At 35.3% G+C, this 19,913-nt stretch overlaps 1 protein-coding gene across 2 annotated transcripts in view; it reads left to right on the top strand.

Moving 5' to 3' along the window:
• RFX3 (regulatory factor X, 3 (influences HLA class II expression)) overlaps positions 1-19,913 on the top strand; it is a 54,779-nt gene that overhangs the window by 23,594 nt on the left and 11,272 nt on the right. Inside the window, exons 4-6 of one of the 2 annotated variants that reach the window (XM_008948233.1) lie at positions 5,484-5,558; positions 10,445-10,626; positions 11,219-11,338. In XM_008948233.1, coding sequence (XP_008946481.1) covers positions 5,484-5,558; positions 10,445-10,626; positions 11,219-11,338 — 377 coding nt within the window. The remainder of the gene's footprint in view (positions 1-5,483; positions 5,559-10,444; positions 10,627-11,218; positions 11,339-19,913) is intronic. The other variant, XM_008948234.1, reaches the window with a different exon arrangement.

A 19,913-nucleotide genomic window follows, 5' to 3' on the forward strand; every position in this document is an offset into this window, starting at 1 on the left:
CAAACAGATAAAGAAAATAAATTCTAGGATACCTAGATTAATCACAAAACTTCAGCAGGTAAACTTCTGCTGATGATTTTCTTTATGTCTTTATCTCCTCAGATCAACTTACTATAAATCCTTGGTGTTAATTGAATCATTAGTTAATTAACTGAATCATGAATTTTTGTTACTTGAATCATTAGTTAATTAGCTGAATCATGAAAAAGTACTACTTCTTTTTTCTAAGAGGAAGGCAGTCTTTTTCAAAGTGGATTTAGGATAGGCATTTGCTATGTCTATGCTATACAAATATGAAACTATTATGCATACTATTAATATTTGCAATAAACTTGTTACAAATATGAATTTTAATAAACACTAAGACATAAACTAGCAAGAAAAGTTAATAACTTCCAAATCAGTAGACTGTCATATAAAGGCTGCACATTGTAGGATTCTAGATATATATACTGGGATCAGATTGTTGAATTTTTTAACCCCAGGGAAATAGCCTTAGTCATTAACAGCTGTGTAAGAGTATAAGGCAGTATTTTATTTGGCAAACAAAGTAAATTGAAGGAGGAGTCTACAATCATAGACTTCATAACTATCTTACTCTAATGTCTGCCTATGTTCACGTTACTACTACACAAACTGATTATCATTCCTTTGAGTAGTGTAAGTTAGAGTTGTGGTGGGAATGGTACTGTACATTTAATTGTTAGTCAGAATGGTTTCATAAATAATTAATTTGACCTTATTAAGAGCAGAATAGGATAAATGTATGACTGATCACATGTTCAAATAAATGAATGTCTAATTCTTGTTGTCATTTAGCATTTCAAATGTATATGTGGTTAGTTTTGCCTGGAATCTCTTACTGCTTATTGCTAAAAATGCAAGGGTATCTTTTATGCAGAATATAATTTTAAATGTTAAAATTATTATCCTATTCTTTCTGCAAAATAGCATAAAAACAACTGTATTACCTGTGTAATTAATTGATATATGTGCTTAAATGCTGTTTAGAATAGAGGTGAAATTAAGTTCCCTTTCTTTAGACCCTAAATAAAAGTCCCCAGCCAAAACTTAGAACTGAAAAGCTTGGAGAAACAGATCTTTCACATGAACAACTTTTTACTCAGGTGGCTATTACTCCCTATTCACACAGTACTTGGTGTCACATAGATCATCTTGAAAACCCAAAAGCTTGGGATCAGAGAAGAGAATAAACCAGAATATTTGAGTTGGAGGAACCCACAATGATCATCTTGTCCAACTGCCTGAGCAGCTGACCAGCATTATCCAAATGCCTCTTAAATACTGACAGGCTTGGGCCATCAGCCACCTCTATAGGAAGCCTGTTCCAGGGTTTGAGCACCCTCTTGGTAAAGAAATGTTTCCTAAACCTCCCCTGGTTTAAAAACTGTTTCCTAAACCTCCCTGGACAACTTGAAACCATGCCTGTCACTGAATCCCAGGTTAGCACCTCTGTCTCCAATTCCTCTCCTCAGGAAGCTATGAAAGAGCAGTGAGGTCAACCCTCATCCTCCTTTTCTCCAAACTAAACAACTGAAAGTCCTTAGCCATTCCTCACAGCACATTCCTCCCATCACTTTCACTATTTTTTTTGCGTTTCTCTGGCCACATTCAAGAACCTTCACAGTTGTATTAAATTGTGGGGCCCAGAACTGCACACAGTACTCCAGGTGAGGTCACAACAATGCTCAATACAGCAGGATGATCCCCTTTCCAGACTGTCTGGTTGTGTTACATTTGATACACCTCAGGATAGGATTTACACTCTTGGCTGCCAGGGCACACTGCTATCAACCAGTGCCTCCAAATCCCTCTCTCCAGGGCTGCTCTCCAGCCACTTCTCTCCTAATTTATACCTGTGCCTGGCATTTCTCTGTTCCAGGTGCAGAATCTGCAGTTCAGCTTGTCACTTTGATGTCACTGATGATTGTCCAGTGCTCCCGTCTATCCACATCCCTCTGCAAGGGCTCTCATCCTTTGAGAAAGTCAACAGCAGCTCCCAGTTTGGTATTAGCAGCAAATTTGCTAGTGGTGCATTCTAGTCCTGCATCTAGATCATTGACAAATGTATTAAACAGAACTCGCACTAGAATTGCGCCTTGAGGAACACCAACAGAGGAACACAAGAAGTAGACGGAAATTTTCAGAAAGAGCAAGAAAGTGTCTAGAAAATCAGTCTTCAAAACAAACGTAATTTATGCTCAAAAATAGTTAAGTGATCGTATAGCCTTATAGTGATTGTATAGGAAGGTTTCTGTCGTTAAAGAAATATGTATCTGTCAGATAAAGTTGAAAGTCAATTTTATCAAAATTTAGGCTACACATAATAAACAAAACAATTAATGAGAACAATTTCTCTTGAACCTTGCCCTGGCACAGTGTGATGAAGAATGATTTTAAATATAAATCACATATCTTCCTGGGTTTGATGAAGTAATGAACATATTCTGCCTGGCAGAAAAGGATCTGGGGCTGCTGGTGGATAGCTGGCTGAACATGAGTCCACGGTGTGCCCAGGTGGCCAAGAAGGCCAACAGCATCCTGGCCTGGATCGAAAACTGAGTGTCCAGCAGGAGCAGGGAGGTGATTGTGCCACTGTACTCGGCACTGGTGAGGCCTCAGCTTGAGTACTGGGTTCAGTTTTACATGCCATAGTATAAGAAAGACATTGAGGTGCTGGAGCAGGTCCAGAGGAGGGCAACAAAGCTGTTGAAGGCTCTGGGGAACGTGTCTGATGAGGAGAAGCTGAGGGAACTGGTATTGTTTAGCTTGGAGAAGAAGAGGCTGAGGGGAGTCCTTGTTGTGCTTTACAACTACCTGAAAGGAGGTTGTAGGGAGGTGGGTATTGGTTTCTTCTCCCAAGTAACTTAGGGATAAGATGAAAGGAAATAAGGTTAAGTTGTTTCAGGGGAGGCTTAGATTAGATATTAGGAAGAATTTCTTTACTGAGTGATGTAGCATTGCAACAGGCTGCCCTGGGAGGTGGTGGGGTCACCGCCCCTGAAAGAGTTCAAAATATGTGTGGATGTGGTACTTCAGGACATGGTCTAGTGGTCATGGTAGTGTTGGGTTGACTGTTGGACTTGTTGATCTCAGAGGTCTTTTCCAACCTTAATGATTCCATGATTCTATGTTTTGGTGATGACCAACACTGCTTGGCTTATTGCTATGTAGTAAAAGTGAACACAGATTCATTGTCTTCAGTGGACATACTGGTGAAATCTACTTCTAAAAGAAACTCCAGCTCCCTCAAATGACAAAAAAGAAATAGTTTCTTAATTTGACGCATTGCACAGCATGGCACCAAAAGGCTTTAAAAGCATATGGCAGCAGGGAATGAGTGTCATGTGTAATGCTGCTTCTCTTTTTAAGTGCAATTACTGCTACTTTTTAACAGAATGGTTTTCTAAACAAGTAAGGCCACAGGCTGCAGCAACAAGATGAGAGTAGTGCAGTAGTGGGAATGAGCAGCAGGAAGGAAGTGTAGCTTCAGTACTAATAGCACTGCTGTGGACTAAGCATTGTGCAACAAGTAACCTAAGATTCAAAATTAGTATTTAAATGTGTGTATGGTCTTCATTTGTCCTGATTTGAGCTAGAACTAATTCTGTTCAGCAATTTTACTTTTCAGCTAAGTCTCTCTAAGTGACTGCACTTTCTGAAGTTAATGGCGTATTTTTGCAGACAGTGCCAGCTTCTAGCAGTGATAGTGCTCCATGTTTAGAGTTAGTACAAAGGCTTGGTATGCAAAAAGGCTCTTGTTCATAATTGCTTCCATAGAATCCAAGGTCACTGCTAAATTTTTGTACCACATTGGGGTGCTGTGAAGTTAAGAGGTCACTCCTCCAGGGAGGGGCAGACAGGACAGGGTACTCAAAGCTCATCAACAAGGTATTGCATTCCATATATGTCATGTTCACTATAAAGCTGGGGAGGGACTGTGAGGGTTCAGCTCTCTTCTTCAGTGACCAGTATCTAAGGAGACACTGTTCAGCCTTCAGTCATAATCCATGTGTTCCCAAATCCAGCTCCTGAGTCCATTACACATCTGTTGCTGACTCCAGTCTTGGCCTTGCCCAGTTCCTCCCCTGTTACTGTTTCATTAAAGGTGGTTTAGTTTTCTTTCCCAAACCATGTCTCTCTCCCTTACTCCCTTTCTCTTTGGGAATGGAGAGGGGTTAATAAAGAGTATCTGTTCTTTGTCTTGTGGCTGGTCCAGTCCTAACCCTTGGCATCATTGTCTGATTGTGGCATTATGTTAAGAAAGGAAGTTCCATGGTTGCAATATATTGTCAGTTGCCCTATGAAAAAGAGATAATCTGTTTTTTATAAATACAGTAAATTCAAATACCAACCTTAGTCTTTTTCTGTTTCAGCTATACAGGGAGTGAATTTGGCCAAGACTGATAAATTATGCCACTAAAATTATGGATAGTACTGTGGTATTTGAAGTAGGATAGGGAGGGCTTATTACAAAATGTCTACAAAGAGAATTTTAAGTGTCTTTAAAAGTGGGAGTGGTGGTTTCCATTGCTTTCATTTTGGCTATTTAATGTAGCTAATTGCATGTCTCATCTTACTGTGGATCCCATCGTCTCTGCCATTTTCATTGTTGGTTTTGCTCTTTTAGGTCTCTAGTTAAATTACAATTAGGTTCTAATTTGTTTTCCTTGAATGCTGACATTATTGAACTGGTCAAAATATCCATTGATAGTAAAAAGGAAAAGAATGGGAATGGATGTGAGACTATTTGTACATTTACATTTGAAGAAATACTACTTCTAGTTTAGTAGCGGTGTGTTTTCTTTTCCTTTTAAAAGGCAAAATTATTGTTAACAAATCTGCATTTCCAAAGGCTGGATCCTGCAGTCTATGTAACTCCTGACTTTCCATTTACCTTGACATCTGGGGTATTCAAAGCGTGCTGGCAGCAGTAAGGGTGATGATGTCCTGTCCCAGTAAAGCTAATGGTGGAAAACCTATTGAATTATTTGGTCTTGGGAACTAGTTTTGTTAATCCAGAGAGCTGAAGTTTTGTTTCTAATTCAATTCTTGTTGCAAGCTGTGCATGTCTTTTTTTTTCTGATACAGTTGAAGGGAAAACATAAGGATTTATTTTTTTAAAAGTAGTTATCATATTTTTGTTCAAACAGGGTTATTTTTGTTTCAGTGCAGCTCACCAGTAAATCTGTTAATTTAATTTTCTGAGCAGGATGGAAGGTAAAATGGACTTTGAGGCTGTGATCCTACAGTATATATTCAAGCAAAATGCCTTTCTGACCTCATTGGAGAGGTTTGTGTTCACTGGGACTCTGGAATGAGGCCTTTTCATAGAGCATATGCCCTAGATGGGAACAAAGCAGGCATTTCTGTTGATCTATAAGCAATCTGTCAAAACTTCTCTGATCAGGCTTTTTTACTATCTTGTCTTGAGCCCTTTTTTTAATGACATCTATTATCAGATTGAAATGGCGATTGAGACACTGCAAAAGTCTGATGGTCTGTCCACTCACAGAAGCTCTCTTCTCAACAGCCATGTAAGTTGTCTCTTCTTCACATACGCTCTTTCTTGCTTGTTCTGCATGCTTAGCCTGCCTTTACACGTTTGGTTTATTTTATTACTACTTTTTGCTCTTAATCTTCTCATCCTAGCTGCTTGTAATCTTCTACTACATCTCCCATGGCTTTATTTTGTCAGATGAAATGTCTTTATGGTATATTGCAGAGTGTTACCTGTTTCCTATGGTCTACCACTGTGTTAAGACAACACATTTGACTGTTTTGCTGATTATAGTGTAAATGTCAAGCTAAAGTTCAAATAGTTCTACATTAGCTTCCTTTTGACATTTTAAGTAAAGCTGCCTACAAAGCAAAGTCTGTGTACCCTCTATTCATTTTGGGGCATGTGAAGAGGAAGAGAAGAAGCAAAAAGCATGCCTAAATAGTATCTTTAGATTATTTTTAGGTATTCATTTATTCTGAATAGAGAGTTTATTATGAAATTACTTAAGAATTGTAAAGATCCTTATGATGACCTGGAAAAAAAATGAAAGCATTATATTAATTTGAAGTACAAAAAAATGCCATATTCAGTTTTGGTTTTTTGTTTGGTTTTTGTTTGTTTGTTTGTTTTTTTCCCTTTGTTCTTATTATGCAAATCTTACAGTTAAGAACTTTCCATACTCAAAGCTAGAAGATACTTGAGTAAAAACATGATCTTCAAATACAGTGATAAGGCCATCATGGGTAATTTAAAAATGAAGGAAAAGGGTCCAATGTTAATTTTAAACTTATTATAGAAATCATAATATTACTTTGTAAGTTGCTAGTATCGTGAATTTTTTTTTTCCTTCTGGTTTTTGTGGTTATGTGTTTTCTATTTTGGCCATGTTAATATGTTTGTATTCATCTTACCTCTTTCCTCTTTCTCAGCTTTACTAATTACATAAATTCAAATTCCTTTATTGTTTTGCAGAAGAAATTTAAATTTGGTTTGTAGTCTTAATGTAAGAATGTGGTGGTAGAGGCTGTCTCTCAGAAGTCCAATTAAAAACGCATGTTTTAGGAAGTTTGGGATTGGGTTTTGGATTTTTTCTGTATGTTTCTGGTTATGTCAAAGTCAGAATTGTTTTGTGGAAATTTTAAGCAAACATTCTTTAGAAAATGTCAAGATCAAAAGAGGAAAATTATATCAGTCATATTATTATGAGAATAGTATTACATGAAGTTATATAAAATGTTATAAAGAAGGACATTTCAATTCCACCTTAGATGTTTACAGAATACTTGTTTTGAAGATAAGACAGTATAAAAACCTTATTATTTATATCATACTAGTATTAAACAGATGATATATCAACATTATTACCTAAATGTTTTTAAAGGGACCATAACTTTTTTGCCAAAGAGGCAGAAATTTACGTTAAGACTTGAAACACTTGAACTGCTGTTAAGTTTCTATTTAATCCTATTATGAAGTTTGGAATCTTAGCATAAAACCAAGAAGCATTACAAGATCAGCTGCTGTGCCCAGTAAACTGTGTTCCACTCAGTCCTGGTGCTATGCATTGTTCACAATGTGTTCCAAATAATGAGATTCACATCCAACTGTGAATTCTTATAACAGTGTTTCTTTCTTACCTGTGAAGGCTTTTCCAAAATTATTCTGATATGGATGTATCTTTGACTCGGAAGGTGGGGGGTTGGAAATTAAAATTCCCTGTACGTATATTTGTGTCAGACTTTCCTAGCCTTGGTCATTTTGGAAGAAGTTAACAATCTGGACCAAATTTATTGGATGTTTTGCCTATTTTTTAAACAGTGCTCATTGTCTTTAGATTCTAGAACGGTATGAAGGAAGTTTAAGCCTTTGTTTCTTTAAACTGTTCTTGATTTTGACTTCCTATGGTTTGGTTTGGCATTTATTAAAATAATATGGTTTAATAGGTTTTAAAACAGAATTCTAATTTTTGTGTTTAATTAACTTTCGCTTTGCAGATGATATTTTGACTTGTAGGCCAGTATTAGTTTTGGGACTGAGATTTTCAGTATATATCTGTACAAGATTTTCTAGGATTTTTTTTTCTAACTTCACTTGTATCCACTTAAAGCAGTTTGTCAGTTCTCCTGTGATTTCTTTTCTTTCCTGATTTTTTTCTGCATGTGATTTACTTATTTGATTAATTGTTCGTTGAATGTTATAAACATTGCAGCTTAATTGGAGTAAATTTATCAGGTCTGACCTGCAAATATGTCATACATTTACCTATCTCACCCATACAGTATGTTCAGTATTGTGTATTAAAAGGCCAGGATTCAAACCGAACAGTTCTGGTTTAGAATTATATTCCATCTTGATAGTTAAAAAATATAAATAAATTTAAAAAAGAGGTTGTTTACAATGGTTTTATAATGTTTGGATATATTTTTTTTTAAAGTCATATATTAACGACACTTTTTCTTCCAGACTATAATAATTAAAAGTCATATATTAATTACACTTTTTCTTCCAGACTATAATCTAGTAAGTCATGTGTTCAAGCCTTTGGTACTAAGTAACTCCACCTAGGAGCAATTCCTACATTACACTTACCTTTGGATTTGTTTTTTTTTTTTTGTGTGTGTGTGTGAGCTGAATGATGCAAGTTATGATTTAAATAACATCTCTTAGAAATTCATACTGTTAATGAAGTGCACTTAAAGTGATCCATAACACTATCTGAAGGAAAGTATCTTTAATGCTACATAAAGACCACAATGAGAAAATAATTTTTTTTTGTTAGTCTTTTGGGATTGACAAAGTTTTCCTTTTGAGGGAAAACAGAAATACTTCACATTTCATATCTGTTCTGATTGAATTATTAATTTTATAATATATGATAGAAGTTATGTAAGTGTTTATATTATAAATATAGATGTAATACTGTATTTTAAGTAGAGATAAAATGCAACAGATTAAAGATATAATTACCTTTGTTTCTAAGCCCAGACAGGCTTATGTCAGGTTATTAGTGAAATAAGTTTAATACTTTCATATGAAAGTTAATTTTTATGTTTATACTTTTTCTTCAACTTTATTTCAAAATTACATGTGCTTAGTTTAGAAGCACTTGTGAATGTTAAGACTTTTTAAATAATGATACAAAAAATGATACAAAGATGAGGAACTGTACTTTTTCATTTTGTCTAGTTGAAATGAAAGATTACCTCCAAACTAAGCTAAAAATTTTATGTCTTGGAAGCAGTTACATCTCACTTTTCTATATTTTTGTAGCACTTCTGTTTAAGAACATGGAAAAGTTATGGGCATGTTTTCAATAAAAAGTAAACATGGAAATGGTGTTTGAATGGTCTAGAGTAAATTTTTTAGTAATGTTTGTTCTTTTGTATTGGTGAATTTCTCACTGTCACTAAGACATAGCTATAAGTTCAATGTATTTGATATCATCTGTATTTTAGTACTTAACAATGTTGTGATAAAAGGTCAGGACCAAAACATTTAATGGCTATTGCACACTAAAATATTCATGTTCTTCACTTGGTAAGCTACACTACATTGATGGAAAAGAATTTGTGCACTGCTCTAACAGAAAATAATTCTGCAAAGGGTTAAGTAGCACAAAGACTGTGTATGTCTTTCATTTTTGCTTAATAGTTTGTGTTTTGGTTATGCTAGTTGCTGTTTGCTGGACTGAATTTAAAATTACTTGCACATTTGTGTGGATGTCTAGCCCATCAGAGTAAAAGTTTGTAGCAAGTCTTGAAGACATAATGTCCTCAGTTTGCATTTTCACTGGATCATCAAACTAAATTCAGAGTTTTGATAGGACATTATACTAGCAAAGTGGCTGATAGCTGATACTAGCAAGTTTGAATACTCACACTATAATGCTTTCATGTAAACACTTAGGAAAACAGAGAAATAAAAATCAGAAAATTAAATTTGTGAATCATTCAAGCTATATCAAAAGGAAAATTTCATAGAACTGAAGCCATGGCAAGTACTAGCGAAAAATAAAGAAAGTGTTAGCATATCACAAAACTGTAATTGAAATGTGTCATCAACCTATATTATTTTTGATCTGTTTTTGCATTCTCCTAATGTTAAATCTAGAAGTATTAGACTGTCCTTTTTACTTTTTTCTTTTTTTTTTCTGTACTACTCACAGCTAAATGCGGTTCATGAGTGTAAATGACTTGGAAAGTCCAACGATATTCCATAAAAAGTCTTTTCTTACATGTGTTTAAAATTACTCACTACAATTACATTAAAAGTTTAATACTTTGCCAGGAATTTCATTTTGTTCCCCCTCAAAGTCAAAGGCAAACAGGATACAACTGAAAGGGACTGCATCCTAATGCTTTTTACATGTATCAGTTATTTTCAGTATTATCTATGTTGCTCTTTGACTTACATGCAATAGCTTTTATCTTATATGTATCTGAGAATAAAGAATATTATATTCAGTTAAGTGTCATATAGTTTTTTAACAGGCAGAAAAGACCTGTGTAATATTCCAGGTTTACGACTGTATTAACTAACAATAATTAGTCCAAGGATTTAATTTTCTACAAGTTATGTGAATTACATTCATGATTACTTTTTTCTTTGTGGTTCTTAACAGTTTGTCTCCAAAGCATAGGTACCTTTATCAAGAATTGATGTGTGGTACTGAATCAAAAATATTTTAAGAACTAGGCACTTATCTGAGGTCACAAGTGCAATGGTTTCTGGTATTTCCTGGCAGTTCTGAAGATCCTAAAGCACTATGGTATAGCTGGCATTTAAGGAATCTCTGAAGAAGGAAGCAATTTTTTAACAGACCTGAAGAATGATTTCAAAACTGTCCTAAGCTAATGTTGTATGGCTAAAATATTTTTAATAAAGCAATAATTTTTTTTTTATGTCTTGTATGTAATATAGCTTCAATGGCTTTTAGACAACTACGAAACTGCAGAAGGAGTGAGCCTTCCAAGAAGTACCCTTTACAACCACTACTTACGACATTGTCAGGAACACAAGTTGGATCCAGTCAATGCTGCCTCCTTTGGAAAACTCATAAGGTCGATCTTCATGGGATTACGGACCAGAAGACTTGGAACTAGGTTTGTGTTAATGAAATCCTGAAGTATAATAGAAAACACAAGTAATAATTATGACTAAGAAACTGGTCTACCACTCTAAAAGTAACTAAAATTTAGTTGAATATGTTATATTAAAATTGTATTATAAACTGTATTTAAATATCGTAGTGGTTCTCTGTCAGTTCTGTCTCTTAATGTTAAACACTTTCATGCTTTTCCAGATGCCTTTCTAATTCTTTTTTTTTTTTTTTTTTACTATTTGTTTGTTTACATTTTGATAAGTACACTGCAGATTTTTATCTGTGCAAGTAAAATGTAGCCTGTTGTTTGGAAATTACCGAGAATTGTGTTTCTCTATAAGTTGTATTTATTTTAATTTAATTTTTCTTACTCAATTGAATTACAAGTTAAAATGCCATACAAGATTTGTTTAAGAGAGTTAACTGATTTTCCAAAGGTGGTAAACTGACGTCCATGAAAAAACAGATATGACAGGTGAGTCAGGCCTGATTTATGGGTACTATTTTTCAGTCAGTGTAAATTGTAAAGTACATATAGTGTAGATGCATAAAAATAGTGCTACTGTTGTTTTAATTCTTGCTTTTTCATAAAGGGGGAACTCCAAATATCATTACTATGGGATTCGTGTCAAGCCAGACTCTCCTCTTAATCGACTACAAGAGGATATGCAATATATGGCTATGAGACAACAGCCCATGCAGCAGAAACAGAGGTAAAGTGTGAAATGAATATGAATTATTAACATTTCTAGCTCATAAAGCCTTTACCTTTCCTTACATGGAAAAGCTGAAATTCTAATGCAACTTTTGTTCATCTGCTCTGCTGTGAAAAACAGAATTTTGCTACATATCCAACTGAAGTCACTGAAGTTAGGTATCAGACAACATAAAATTATATTTCCTTAGAAATTGTAATAAATTTGCAAAAAGTAATAATAATTCAGTGAGATATGATATGAACAGACTCTTCCTAACTGCTTTGAGTTCTTATCCCACAGGATGAAGAAAAGCAGTAAGAGCCTGAATTTCAAATTTTACTGCTTGTTTTCGTAACTATGTTGCTTTATGTGTAAACTGCTTATAAGAGAGCTTATGATTAAGTCCAGTTTGGTGTTATTTCCTCTCTCTGCAAAGAATTAATGTGACCATAATGGTTTACCTGTAATTTGACTTAAGTATTTTCCCTCAGCATTGGTTGTTCCTGAGGACCCTGTGAAAGCTTTAACATCTTTGGAAGCGGTGGCACAGTGACCACAAAGGGCTGTGCCAATGGTGAAAGAATGTGTGAATATGCATATGCAAAACTACAATTAACAACAAATTTTAGGGGAAAAAATAGAATTCAGTACATTTCTTTGAAACTAATTTTTATTTGACTGATGTCACTAGCCTCCTGAAGTGAAATGTTGAGTATGTTTAATTTCAGAAAGCTCGTAGGTAGAACAGCAGCATATCAAGTAAGGTATCTTTATAACTATTACCCAAAAAAAAAATCCAATTGAATGAACAGTTTGGTATAGTGTACTAAGCATATTTTGTGGCCTTGGGTACAATTGGGTTTTGGCAAACACATCTTCAATCTTCAACTTCAAACACAGATATCACTTTAATTTGAAGTGATCTTACTATCACTTCTAGAAGTAGTTAGAGCACTAAATACGTATTCATGGTAAGATCTGTGGTTGTAACTATCTTGTGCTGGGCATAACATGTAAGCATGAGAACTCTGCCAATATGATACGTATTAAATTCATATTGGATCATATAGTAAAGAAAGGGTGATTGATACTTATAGAATCCCCCAAGCAAGCTTATTTTACCCACTCAAGCTCATTCACTTACAGATTTCATTCACTCACACTCAAAATCATGTTTGCACCAAGACGTATGCCATAATGATCTAACTAGAATTGTTTCTATGAAATTGTTTCTAGTGAAATTATGCCAATTATGTAATCAGCATCACCTCTCTTGTCATCTTCTTTGTTCACAATGACAAAGTTATTTTGAACTTGCATTATATAAATCTTAAGAGTGGATATTACTTTTCTTTATTACTCAATTTACTATGTTGTTTAATACCACCATATGTCTTGCATAGTTCCCTTATTTTCCTTACTTAGGTATACTGGGTGGCATTTTCTTAACATTATCTTTATGCCAGTTTGTTCCCTGATTATACTAGAATGACATTACACATATGGCATTGTGCAGCAGTTACTGCATACCTTTCCTTTAATCCATGTCCTGCATGTGTACACACATGCATGCACAAGCACACTCCCATTCATACTCAGTTCATACCGATCTTAAGCTCTGCTGTGAGAATCTGTAAAGATAATGCTGAAGGATGGGAACTACAATGCACTGGATAATTCTACTAAAGAGGTACCTGTAACATGAAAAATACTATGTTGTACTAGAGAATCTGGCTAGCAATAAGCCAGAGGAGAAAAAGAAAAGGAGACAAGTAGAAGCCACTATTACCTGTCTGTAATACTGACTGCAGAACAGCCACCATGTTGTTGTATCTTAATAGTAACAATGGCTTTGTTATTAAATCTTTAAAAGCAGTCTTCCCAGTATACCTTTCTAGATGAAGCTTTATCTCTTTGCTCAGGAGCTTGCACTACTTACCTTCTTGTTCTTTAAGGCAAAAGACAGGCTGATCACTTACACTCTTGAAGCCTTGTGCTGTCCTGCTAGCTACCCTAAGAATAAAAGCATTGTTCACATAGTCCTACTGGTGTACTTTTCATACAAAGTAGTTCTGAGGATCTTTGTTCACCCCTTAGTTCAGGGTACATAGATCTCAATAAAATATTTTCTGATTTTTCCATAGTCCCAGAATCCCAAGTAAATAAAATAAAGAAACCAGGAAGCTAGCCAGCACTCTGAAAAAGGTGTTTTGTCTCTGTTCTGCATACCATCAAACACACTAGTAGAAAAAGATAAAGAACTTTTAAGATAAATTATAAGATGAAATTTTCAGAATGAATATGTTTATCCAACAAAATACAGGAACTTTTCACTGAAAAATGGAAACTCATTAGTGACTACTACTTTAAGTTATTCATACTTACCTAAACCAGAAAACTGCAAAATTTTCTAATAGAAACAGGGTTTTTTAAAGCCAAGTGTGACGATTCCAGAACATTTTTGTCTCATTGGGATGTGCTAATTATAATACTAATTTTAGAAAAAGGTTTTAAAAATAGATTAAATTATTCCATAATCTAGCCTGTTTACATCATTACAGCCACTCTAGCATGCTGCAATAATGAGCTTTGGTCCATTCACAAAATCCAGGATCACAGAACCGTAGGGACTGGAACCGACCTCTGGAGTTTATCTAGTCCAGCCTTGCCAAAGCAAGTTCACCTAGGGCAGGTTACACAGGAACGCATCCAGGAGGGTTTTGAAAGTCTCCACAGGAGGAGACTCCATAACCTCTCTGGACAGCCTGCTCTGGTGCTGTGTCACCCTCAGAGTAAAGAAGAGTTTCCTGATGTTGAGGTGGAACTTCCTGTGTCCCAGTTTGTCCCTGTTGCCCCTTGCCCAATTACCAGGGCACCACTGGAAAGAGACCAGCTCCATTCTCTTGACACTCACCATTCAGGTATTGATAAATATTGATTAGATCCCCTCTCAGCCTTCTCTTCTCCAGGCTAAACAGCCCCAGATCTGTTTTCCCAGGTTTTTCCTCCTAAGAGAGGTGTTCTAGTCCCTTAAGCATGCTTTAGCCTTCTGTTGGAGTCTCTCTGGTAATTCCCTGTCTCCCTTGTACTGGGAAGCCCAGAACTGGACACAGTACTCCTGATGTAGCCTTACCAGGGCAGAGTAGAGGGGGAGGAGAACCTCTATTGACCTGCTGTTCACACTCTTCCTAATGCATCCCAGGACACCATTGGCCTTCTCATCCCCAAGGGCACACTGCTGTCTCATGGTTAACTTGTCCACCCAGACTCCCACATCCTTCTCCATGGAGCTGCTTTCCAGTAGGTCAGCCCATAGCCTGTACTGGTGCATGGGGTTATTCCTCCCCAGGTGCAGGACTCTACACTTGCCCTTGTTGGATTTCATTAGGTTCCCCTCTGCCCAACTCTGCAGCCTGGCGAGCCTTACTGAATGGCAGCACAGCCTTCTGGTGGGTCAGCCACTCCTCCCAGTTTTGTATCATCAGCAGACTTGCTGTGGGTACACTTAGTCCCTTCATTGAGGTCATTGATGAAGGTGTTGAACAAGACTGAACTCAGCGCTGACCACTAGGAAACACCACTAGCAACAGGCCTTTAAACTGGACTCTGTGCTGTTGATCGGAACTGTCTGAGATCTATTGTTTCATCAGTTCTCAATCCACCTCACTGTCCATCCATCTTACCCACACTTCCTGAACTTGCCGATGAGGCTGTTATGGGCGACAGTGTCAAAAGCCTTGCTGAAGTCAAGGTAGACAACATCCACTGCTCTCCCCTCATCTAACCAGGTTGTCAAACCATCGTAGAAGGCTATCAGATTGGTCAAGCATGACTTCCCCTAGCTCAATCCATGCTGACTATTCCTAATAACTTTCTTTTCTTCCATGTGCTTGGAGATGACCTACAGAATGAGCTGTTTCCCCTTTGTTTCTGTTCTCTCTTTGTAGTCTTGTTTTAATTTGAGGGTAGCCTTTGGTTGTACAATGTCAAGCTTTAATCTACATTCTTGAAATAAAAATGTCTGTACAGTTAATGGAAACTGAGATATGCTTGTGTTTTGGCAGAAAAAAAAAAGTGCTAAGTATAAAAATGGCTTGACTTAAAACTTCCAGCATACAATTAAAAAAGTGAACTTGTATTTTTGAAGTAAGATTTCTTCTACATTTACAGAGCATGCTTAGTATATAGTTTTGGTGTTTGTATTGAAGTTTGTATGCATTTTTATAGTTAACCTAATGTATTAAGAATTCTATCAGAATTTAGTAAGAGATATCTAAAGGACGGAATATTATAATTTGCCTGATTAGGGTAACATCACTCTTTCTTCTGCTTTATTAATATTTCTGAAGTTTCTTTTTGTCCTTTTAAGTCGTTGCAGTCAACACACTTTTTCTGTGTAGTTACAGCAATTCTACCACCTCTATCCAACACATTTAACTGGAAAAACACTTCTCTCCTTTTTTGCAAAGAGTGTAGACTGAATGTATGCTACAGATATTTTTCCTTCATTCCTTTTCTTAATTTGACAGTCATGCACCTTTTCTATTTGTATAACTTGAATATCTCAAAGTGCTCTTGTAAGTTCATATTTAGAGTTTGCTCTGGCCTTGAATTCAAGGGGCTGAGATTTATCAGACATAAATTTCAGATGGAAGTTAATACTGTGAGTTGCTTAGTCTTGGTTGTGATCAGTGTGAGATGTGGGAGTATTCTTTCTTTGTTCCAGTAAGAAGAAAAAACAGAATAACTACAGATCACAGATGCTAACAGTCCTATCTTCCAGCTGAGACAGTGGTTTGGTGACATCAACCACATACCAAGAGACTTAAAGCACCTTTGAACTGAAGAAATGCACAGTTAACGACTAGTCTTGGCTGGAAGATAATAGGTAACACACTGCCTTTCAGCTGGACCTGCTCTGTGGCTCAGACTTGCAAGGGAAGGCCTGGCTTGCCTCTTTCATCCTGCTCCTAGATGTTTTCCAAGATAGGAAGAAATCAGGATATTTAAATCGTTATATTAGCTGTCACTTCTGGACCAAACACAGGCCTGACTAACAGTGAATGGACATCCAACAGAAATTATTAGGAAGAAGTAATTTAAAATGCAACCCAAATATTATGCCATATATTTGCACAGTTTTAAGTCTAGCATTAAACACTTGCCATTTTAAAGTACAATCTTATTGTGAAATCTCTTTCCCATAAGCATTCCTTGTCAGACTATTTAAGAGAAATGTATCAGAGATACAATTCCTAAAGTCAAGCTCCATTTTTAGCCTCTTTTTGTTTAGCTCTTCATGAGCAGAAGCTTGTGGCTCAGAACCTCAATTATCTTCATGGCTTAGTTTGGGGAAATGGATAAAGGTACATCTGTGTTTTCTTTAAGGAATTCCTAACAATGAGTGTTCTAAATTCTATTTCCAGAAGTAAACCTCCAGCTTTCTGAGTTAATTTCAAATATATCTTTTTCACTGCTTGCAAATAACAGTTATACCTTTTTACTTTAATTTATGTGAGCAGAACATTCAGCTAAGATTTTTTTTAATAAATACAATAACTCTATTGTTATCTACAGTACATTATAACATTCAGCTAACACTTATTTTTCTATCCAGAAATCATTAGTTGCTTCTCCCTGTAGGTGTTGTTTATTCTGTGTATTTATCTTATGTAGAAAATCATTACATTTTTCTACTGTTCTCTTTCCTGTGTGCTCTTGTTTTGTGGGTATACTGTTCAGTTAAACGTAACCTTTAAATCAAGCTACTCTGAGTCCAAAGCCTCTAGTGTTTATAGATAGTTTTAAAAGGGGCTTGGGTTTATGGACAGCAGAGAAATTATATAGTGTTATTCTTTTTGAAGATACAAAGCAAGGTATAGTCCAACAAATACAACTGGGCTACAAGTTTGATAAGACACACTATCCTAAAACGATATTAAGAGAACTTATATTCTAAACTATTAAACTTCCTTATGGAGTAGTTCAGAAAAAAATCACAGTCTTTCCCTTGAGGAAGTACAGGTATTTTGTGTATAGTATGTTATGATCCTGGGGTAATTGTGGGTTAAAAAACTAGGGAGTTCTGCCTAGGCTTTTAGATTAGATGTATCTCATCAATGCTTATTGGACGAAGGAGGGATGTTTTAAAAGCACCTGTGAAATTTACGTTCCTAAATTTCTATACAGTTTTCCTGTATTTGGTTTCAGGTAACTATGCTTTTATTGAAATGTAGCCTCCACATGATTCTTGAAGCTTTATGATGTAGGCTCAACAGCATACTCGGAAGTGTTTTTATTTTCATCAAACACTAGAAACCAACTGGTACAAACATGATCTGTGCACCAGAACTTTCTGATAGCAACCAAATGCTTCTTAGGTATTTCTTTGTTACTTACAGGTTTTGCATCTTCAGTGATGGTTTTAAATAGTTTGAGTTTCTTTTGTTTTCCTATGGTTAATAGCTTTAGTATGTGTTGCCTGTGATGTTGCAAGCTGTTTGAATCAGCTTTTGCTTTCTGCTAATTCTAAAACCTGATCTTATTTCCTCATAGTAGCATTAATGGCAACATTGTATTTCCATATAGTAGTAAAATGCTTTAACATATTTTACACATTGTTATGCACAAGGTCATAATTTTGTTACATAGTTTGGTACATCAACTGAACTCCTAGTGATAAATCACAATAGATTTAAAATAAAAATAAACTAGAAGTTAATCTGTAAGGCTTAGTTTTTTTTTTTTCTAGAACCCCTACAGTTTATTTTTCAGCAAGCAAGAAGGTTAGAAACTATAGTTTTTAAGAAAAAGAGAGAATATTATAAATTGCATAACGTCATGAGTTGGATTTTTCAGAAAAATACCAAGTTCTAAGACTTAGAGTAAAATCAAATAGTGGCAGCATGCAACAGTACAATCAAACAAAAAATCTAAAGAAAATGTAACTGGAAAAGGTTCTATATATTTTTCTGTCTGTCTTGTGACAGCCAAACCATTTTGACTTCTCATAGTTTTGATAGTTTTCAGGTTGTTTCTTTTCTCTACAATTTCATATGCACCTTTCAATCCAAGCAGGCATTTTATTATACTTCCTTTTTCTCCTTTATCTTATAAATGAATATAGATTGTTTTCTTTGTTTTAATTTTAGTCAGAAAGTTATTAATCTGTTCTGCAGTGAGAGAGAAAGTTTATGTTAATGAAGTTATGTCACATTTAGACTGTTCTAAATTAACTGCAAAGTGAGACCAGCATATCATTTGATGTAATTTCTTAACTACCTGATCTGATTTCAGTGGTTTGCATTTTTTTTTTTTATTATTATTATTTTCATAGCTTTGCACACATTGAGAAAATGTATGTTGTTTACTAAATACTCTGGAAACTTTTATTGTGTTCATGCTAAAATTCAAATGGTGTCCTTTTTGGGTCAAGTATCATTAGAAAGATGTAATATTCTAGTAAGGTCACTTATTATTTTCTGCTCCCAGTCTTCTAGTACCTCATAATTTAAAAGAAAGCAAAAGGGTGAATGATGAGATAAGGTATAGATTAGTCATGAGTAAAATAGGGAAACTGAGTAAAAGTCTGGATAAGTTTAGAAAATGTGACTCTTACCAGTTAAAAAAATGGTATCAATTTTTTTCCATGCCAAAAATGGCTTGGATTTAACTAAACAATTCTGAAGAGCTTTTTGATTTCTAAACTGCTAAAGTTCCACTTGTACATAAGAAATATCAGATTTAAAGTTATGCAGATCTAAAATTGTTAACCACTGTCTGCTTATGTTTCAACTGGAGCTACTGAAACAGAATTTTTTTTCTTTCTTTCATTGGTTTAATTTTGCACATAATTATCAAATGCTGTTGAAACTGGTTAACTCCTGTGATGAGTTATGTGTCACAGTGCCAGAATTAAGAATTTTGCCCAGCATATTTTATATAAAGCACAATGGAGTAAGTAGGTGGATAATCCTGACTCCTAGCACCAAAGGATTTAGTTAGCTTTTATACTTTAATTAAAAAGGTTTTTTCATAACTGAAAAATCTCTTTGAAGAGTGTTATTTTAATGCATTCAAACCATTTTGAGTCCCATTTCAGGAGCTGAAGGGTCAGTAAAATAATACATTTTGCAGAAAGTAATGGAGCTATCTTAAAGTATAGTTTTAGATTTACAAATATTTCCAGAAGTTGATCTTCTGCCTGGTATTTATAATTATAATGTATAATGAGAGAGAAGTTAAGAATTCTTCTTGGATTAATTGCCTGGATTGCAGGTAGATTTATCAAGTGTTGATCAGCTCATCCAGAAGAGTTTAAGGCTACTGTGATGTCTGAGATGCCATTTTATTCTTTGTTAAAGTTGATTGGAGTTTCACTGTTGTCTTCAACAGGCATAGGATTTTATACTGGACCGTTACAGAAAATGAAACTTGAGATAAATGTCCTAGACAGGATAGGTATAGATGTCTTCTTTTTTCCCAAGCACTGAAATTCCTAAAATTACAAAGCTATTTGTTAATCTGACCAGGAGCCTTTCTGTTGAAAACTGTATTTTCTGTCTGTCTTTTGTTGTTGTCTATTTGGATT

Source organism: Merops nubicus, unplaced genomic scaffold (genome assembly GCF_000691845.1).
Source record: "Merops nubicus isolate BGI_N331 unplaced genomic scaffold, ASM69184v1 scaffold22029, whole genome shotgun sequence".
Taxonomy (NCBI): domain Eukaryota; kingdom Metazoa; phylum Chordata; class Aves; order Coraciiformes; family Meropidae; genus Merops; species Merops nubicus.